Source organism: Entelurus aequoreus, linkage group LG27, assembly GCF_033978785.1.
Source record: "Entelurus aequoreus isolate RoL-2023_Sb linkage group LG27, RoL_Eaeq_v1.1, whole genome shotgun sequence".
Taxonomy (NCBI): domain Eukaryota; kingdom Metazoa; phylum Chordata; class Actinopteri; order Syngnathiformes; family Syngnathidae; genus Entelurus; species Entelurus aequoreus.
In genome coordinates, this window is record NC_084757.1 from 13,571,400 (window position 1) to 13,578,899 (window position 7,500).

Here is a 7,500-nt window from a genome sequence, read left to right on the forward strand (position 1 = left end):
AAGTGAAAACCCTTTCAGGTGACTACCTCTTGAAGCTCATGGAGAGAATGCCAAGAGTGTGCAAAGCAGTAATCAGAGCAAAGGGTGGCTATTTTGAAGAAACTAGAATATAAAACATGTTTTCAGTTATTTCACCTTTTTTTGTTAAGTACATAACTCCATATGTGTTCATTCATAGTTGTGATGCCTTCAGTGACAATCTACAATGTAAATAGTCATGAAAATATAGAAATCCCATTGAATGAGAAGGTGTGTCCAAACTTTAGGCCGGTACTGTACATACATACATACATACAGGTATATGTGTACATATTAATCAACTTTGAGGAAGTGTGACAATAACCAAAGAAGTGGATCCCCTGCATTACAGTATTTGTGTTCTTTCTGCTGCAGGGTATGGACCATGGCGCTGCAGGATGCTAGAGTTAATATGGTGAGACTGCATGGAAATGAAAACAACTTTCCCAGAAGTGTTCCTAAAAGTTGTAAGATCTTTTTTTCCCCGCCCCCACATTTAGATAGTTGCAACTCCCCATGTGGGCTTCACGCCAGAAGTGATGGCCTCCGCGCCGCCGCCTTACTCGGAATACGCGCCGCCACCGGTAAAGAGGCGTTGAAAGAATTTAACAAATGGGACATGCAGGAAGAACCCCGACACTCTTTGTTTGTGTTCTCTTTCCACCAATTCTATGCTCCGGGCCAGTATGGAGAGAACCCTGCAGGTAGTCCGCACGCATCGCAGATCGTGTACGCCGCCGACGGACAGCCCTACGCCGTCGCCTACCCTTACCAGTACCAAGGTAGGAGACTGCATAGTTCTCATGTGGCAAGTGTAAAATAGTCAGATACAGTTAGTAACACCACCTCAAAACAATAACAATTTGTGGTTAACATTTTGTACTGAGTAGTCTGGACGGAGATAAAAAAAAAAGCATGGCCGCTGTAACCAAAATTGGTCGTAATTCATTGTCTAGTCTAGTCAAACTGTAGTATGTGTACCCATATTGGTACGTGGGCTCTATCTAGTGGTTGCCAAATAATCACTTGATTATATATATTCAAACAGTGTTCCTGTTCAAACTGGTGGCCAAAAATATTAAATATACTTGTCAAATAAAACCACTGCCTTGTTTTTAAGGACTACTTAGGCCTACTACGCTACTGTACTTTAATGTTGGTCATTATGGTGGTACTTGGAGAAGTTTTTTCTGAGGTGGTACTAAGTTTGAGAACCATTGGTCTAGTCAGCAAATCTTCCACAAAATGATCAGGGGTCGTACTTATCAAGCTTCTTAGAGTGCCATTTTACACTTAAGTCCTGAGAATTTGCGAAATTTAGTCCTACTCTCAAACTTAAGAATAAAAGCTTTTTATCAACGTTCTTAAGTCTAAGAATCACTCCTACTCTCCACGATATTTAAGAGACCTTCAGAGGTGTCTTAAGTGGTTAGGAGTTGCCAGCAGGGGATGGCACTGAGGCGAGAGAGACGTGCGCGAACGTTCAGGGAACGGAACAATGTTGTTGTTTTTTTTTGATGACGAGCAGCTGATCAAACGGTATCGTTTAGACAGAGCGGATATTATTTTTGTCACAGATTTAATACTTTTCGATTCCTTGTTGATTTCTGCATGTGTGCAGTGGGCTAGTATATATAGAGCCACCCACACCAGTTTCAAATTAGTTGCCTAATTAATGAATTGGAAAGAAAAATGTTATGACAGTAGCGTATGTGTGTGGCCGTGAGGTGAGTGACGTCAGTGAGTGTGTGGGCAATAGAAGAGAGGGAGCGGTAGCGTGAGTGCCGGCGGGGACTAGTTTGTTTTGTATTATTTTGTAGTTTATTGTCAAAATATACACTCCCATTGTCCACTTAAATATTTCCAAGATATTTCTTTATTCTTAGACAACGGATTCCCTTCCGTGATTGGTCATTTCTATGGACACAGAAATGACGTCACCTAAAATTCCGTTTACGGCACATAGTAATGTCGTAATTCAGCTCTGAGTGTGACACTTAAGATTCAGTCCTACACTTCGCTGAAAGTGTGAGTAAGACGCTTGATAACTAACTTTTAAGTGCAGCTTTCAGCGAAGAATTTATTTACTCTTAAGTCAACTCTTAGCAGACTTCTTAGGAGTAATTCTAAGAAGCTTGATAAGTACGGCCCCTGGCATTTTCTTGTTGTTATTGTTGATGTAGTCATACTGGACCAAGCAACCAGGGGGAAGTCTAAGTTGATTTACCCTTAAGATTGGTACGCTACATAGATTTTCTAAATCTTAAGAGATCACAGACCCCTCACATAAAGACCAAAAAATCTTGACATGTCGCAGTTTCGATCTTTTTGTGTTGTGTGCTACAGTAATAACAGCGCACACACTGCAAAAACTGAAATCTAAGTAAGATTAAATATCTCAAATAAGGGTGATATTTGCTTATTTTCTGTCTGATAATATAATTCTTCTCACTAAGCAGATTTTATGTTAGGGTTTTGGTCCTAAATGATCTCAGTAAGATATTACAGCTTGTAGCTGAGATTTGATTACCTATATTGAGTAAAACATGCTTGAAACTAGAATATCAACCGTTGCAAAGCTGTGTCATCAACACTCACAAGTATAAAACTACTTTTTTAAATGAATAATTTCTTACTTCCAGCATGAAAAAAAAAATCACGATGCATATTATGTCAAGATAATGGCACTAGCATTTACTTAATTTAAGAATTTTTTCAACATATTGAGCAAAAAGGTCTCTTTTTTTTTTCTACCAAGAAAAGAGCACTAGTTATTAGTGAGAATATACTTATTTTAAGGTATTTTTGGGTTCATTGAGGTTAGCTAATTTGACTTGTTTTGGAAAGTCTTGACAAGCCGAATTTTCTTGTTCTATTGGCAGATAATTTTGCTTAGTTCAAATAAAATACCCCTAATTTTTGTATTTTTTTTTCTTGTTTTTGAACACTGACTTTTTGCAGCGCACATGACGATGTCCCACCACGGAGCTAGACTGCAATCCTCCCAAGTAGGGTTGGGCGATATGGACGAAAAAGTATATTTTGATATATTTTTTACTTAAACTCGATATTAGATATATATCTCAATATATTTTCCGGTGAAAGTATACATATGAAGATATTCATTTTTGAGCGAGATTCAGTGACATTGAAGTGCATTTAAAACAGCCAGTGGCACTTTTATTAACCCAGTTAGTCAAGATGGGTATTAACAGCACAGAAAAGAAACGGTTTAAGTAGCACAGAATTACATAACATAAATAAAATTGAAAAATATTATTTCTATGTAAAATAAATAACATAGCTGTGCAAATAATACATTTTTGGCAGCTTTTCTCGTGCGAAATATGCCCAGCTTGGCAACTCGATAACAGTTTGGATTTGGGCTCACATGGTAAACAACTCGAATGTTTTATCCAGACGCATACATTTGTCCAACTGTGGTCAAGTAGACGCATTGTGGGTTCCTTGACGTTGTCTACATCACTAAAAGAAACATCTAAAGAAGAGAATCCCTCTGCCATCTTCCACTGGTTTTTTAACATATAAATCGCTCTTCTCTCCTACGACTCTCTCGTCGTCATTTGGGATTCTGTTGTGATTTCCCTCCCTGGTTCCATGACCCGCCCAATCTTGCCTCTGATTGGCCTCATCATAGTAAACAACTAACCAATCATGGATGTTCTTATACAAACCCCGTTTCCATATGAGTTGGGAAATTGTGTTAGATGTAAATATAAACAAAATACAATGATTTGCGAATAATTTTCAACCCATATTCAGTTGAATATGCTACAAAGACAACATATTTGATGTTCAAACTCATAAACATTTTTTTTTTTTGCAAATAATCATTAACTTTAGAATTTGATGCCAGCAACACGTGACAAAGAAGTTGGGAAAGGTGGCAATAAATACTGATGAAGTTGAGGAATGCTCATCAAACACTTATTTGGAACATCCCACAGGTGAACAGGCAAATTGGGAACAGGTGGGTGCCATGATTGGGTATAAAAGTAGATTCCATGAAATGCTCAGTCATTCACAAACAAGGAAGGGGCGAGGGTCACCACTTTGTCAACAAATGCGTGAGCAAATTGTTGAACGGTTTAAGAAAAACCTTTCTCAACCAGCTATTGAAAGGAATTTAGGGATTTCACCATCTACGGTCTGTAATATCATCAAAGGGTTCAGAGAATCTGGAGAAATCACTGCACGTAAGCAGCTGATCCCTCAGGCTGTACTGCATCAACAAGCGACATCAGTGTGTAAAGGATATCACCACATGGGCTCAGGAACACTTCAGAAACCCACTGTCAGTAACTACAGTTGGTCGCTACATCTGTAAGTGCAAGTTAAAACTCTCCTATGCAAGGCGAAAACCGTTTATCAACAACACCCAGAAACGCCGCCGGCTTCGCTGGGCCTGAGCTCATCTAAGATGGACTGATACAAAGTGGAAAAGTGTTCTGTGGTCTGACGAGTCCACATTTCAAATTGTTTTTGGAAACTGTGGACGTTGTGTCCTCCGGACCAAAGAGGAAAAGAACCATCCGGATTGTTATAGGCGCAAAGTTGAAAAGCCAGCATCTGTGATGGTATGGGGGTGTATTAGTGCCCAAGACATGGGTAACTTACACATCTGTGAAGGCACCATTAATGCTGAAAGGTACATACAGGTTTTGGAGCAACATATGTTGCCATCCAAGCAACGTTACCATGGACGCCCCTGCTTATTTCAGCAAGACAATGCCAAGCCACGTGTTACATCAACGTGGCTTCATAGTAAAAGAGTGCGGGTACTAGACTGGCCTGCCTGTAGTCCAGACCTGTCTCCCATTGAAAATGTGTAGTGCATTATGAAGCCTAAAATACCACAACAGAGACCCCCGGACTGTTGAACAACTTAACCTGTACATCAAGTACATCAAGCAAGAATGGGAAAGAATTCCACCTGAGAAGCTTCAAAAATGTGTCTCCTCAGTTCCCAAACGTTTACTGAGTGTTGTTAAAAGGAAAGGCCATGTAACACAGTGGTGAACATGCCCTTTCCCAACTACTTTGGCACGTGTTGCAGCCATGAAATTCTAAGTTAATTATTTGCAAAAAAAAAAAAAAAAGTTTATGAGTTTGAACATGAAATATGTTGTCTTTGTAGTGCATTCAATTGAATATGGCTTGAAAAGGATTTGCAAATCATTGTATTCCGTTTATATTTACATCTAACACAATTTCCAAACTCATATGGAAACGGGGTTTGTACGTGAAAGCATGTCTTGGAAGGAGGAAGGGGAGGGATTTAGTAGCCCATGAGGGGGCGTGAGGAGCGAGGGAGAACAACAAATAAGCGGCGTTTGGTCATTTTAACGTGAAATAAATTACATCGATATTATGCTATTTTCTTAATTCATATCTTGTTTAAAAATATATAGATATATCTTACAAACTCTATATATCGCCCAGCCCAATATCTTGCGTGAATGAACATGATCTAATTATACATACTTTTCTTAGCACGCTTACATAATGATAGCATTCTAAATGAAAAAACTCCCGGTTTGTTGAAGAAAACCTGCCATAGAGTAAGTTACCTCTTTCAGAAAAAAACCCTGAATTTCCCTCATCTCAAACTTTACATATTCAGTTTTCACTCAACCTCCTTTCTGCAAAGATCCACTTCTATTGGTTATTGCCACACTTTTCCTCAAAGTGCATGTATTGTCAGGACAGAGGCAGAGTGCTGCACATCTATAGTGGACCCCGCACTTAAACAAGTTGAAAAACGTATTCGGGTGTTACCATTTAGTGGTCTATTGTACGGAATATGTACTTCACAGTGCAACCTACTAATAAAAGTCTCAATCAATCAATCACGCATGATACTTTTTAGAGGAGGAAAACTTATTTCAAATGTTCCGACTTCATTTGAATGTGATCTGATGTTTGGATTTTTGCGGGTCGTCCATCTAGGCGGCTACACTGCAGGCGGAGTCAACAGCGTGGTGATTCAGGAGCGCCGGTGGGACAACGGCGGCGACGTTGCCATGGGCATGCTGGCGGGAGCGGCCACAGGTCTGGCGCTGGGGCTCTTCTCCGTCTTCTAAGCGTGTGCGTTCTTGTACGTCTTAATCTACTGCAGCAGCAGCAGCAGCAGCCCCCCACCCACCCACCTTCATTCCCTTAACAACTCTGTGAAGCATGGCAGGATGACGACACTTTTTCACGTACCCTAAAATATTCAACTTCAGCACTTTCTCCAAAGCGTGGTGTGGCAACCTCACTCTCCTTATCATAACCAAAACAACTAATAAGAGTGTCCTGATCCGATATGATATGGATAGGGGTCCGATATCAGTAAAAAAACAACAAGTATTGGCTTGCTTCTAAACTCCTGGGTGTGTTTACTTGTACAGAGCTGCACAGCCGGCTAACATCTGAATGTGCTCCAATAAGCGCACTTGTGTAGTCTTCTATTTTAGTCAAGTCATTTGCAAAAAGTAGGAGGCTATAGGCTACTAGGAGCTAGGAGCTACACAAGCACACCATAGCACACAAGCCTTAATTGAACAATATTGTGGTCAAAAACTCCATATTTGTCGATATGAACAGGTATCAATTATAATTCCTTATTACAGATACAAGGCAAACGCATATTATATAGTGTATATATATATATATATAGTAGCAAACGTGTCCGCAACAGTTAACTTACTGCGTTATGAGCTTAATCAAGCCATTTCTAACACTCCACACTACAAAATAAAGTATGTATCGTTTTTGCTGATTTCGGATTAATATTGGTATTGGCCGATACTCCGTTCTAATATCGCTATTGTGAAAAGTTGTACTGGGACACCCCTCATTTATATGAAATGAAATAAGTTTATTTAGGTCATATAATCAACCATCAACCATTAACCATTTTGTGTGACCAGTTTAAGAGTACAAATTATACATATATAACAATCATACACGAAAAGAAAAGAAAAAGCATGACTGAAAAAGGAATAGGCTGAAGCCAAGGCTTATATTTGCCTATCCTATACCTTGACTGAAAATAAGATTACCTGGAACATCAACGTTAAAAAGAAAAATAAAATCAATGGGATGAAAGTAATCGTTGCTATATTTTATAATTTTCAATTATTTCACCTTTCAATGTTTTCTGAAACCTTAACAAAGAAGTACATGTCTTCAGCTCATCACTGAGCTTGTTCCACCATTTAACTCCTAAAACTGAAATACATTTGTATTTTACATTCGTTCTTGGCTTTACCTATTTCAAAAATCAATATCCCCCGTAAATGATAGTTTTCTCCTCTTAATTGAAATAACCTAAGAATACAAGCTGGAAGGCTGTTGTTCTTTACTCGAAACATAATTTCCATTGTTTTTAAAAACTCAATATCTGAAAATTTTACCACATTAGAACTTATAAATAATAATTGGTATGTTCATAGTAGCACACTTTGTGTATTTTTT

The 7,500-nt window shown here is 38.8% G+C and overlaps 1 protein-coding gene across 2 annotated transcripts in view; it reads left to right on the top strand.

Annotated features, from left to right (window-relative positions):
• The window catches only part of plekhb2 (pleckstrin homology domain containing, family B (evectins) member 2), a 19,859-nt gene that overhangs the window by 10,583 nt on the left and 1,776 nt on the right, over positions 1–7,500 (top strand). For both annotated transcript variants that reach the window (XM_062038744.1, XM_062038743.1), the window contains exons 5-8: positions 394–433; positions 519–602; positions 704–800; positions 5,989–7,500. The exon at positions 5,989–7,500 is cut by the window's right edge and continues 1,776 nt beyond it. In XM_062038744.1, coding sequence (XP_061894728.1) covers positions 394–433; positions 519–602; positions 704–800; positions 5,989–6,122 — 355 coding nt within the window. In that variant the 3' untranslated portion in view covers positions 6,123–7,500. The remainder of the gene's footprint in view (positions 1–393; positions 434–518; positions 603–703; positions 801–5,988) is intronic.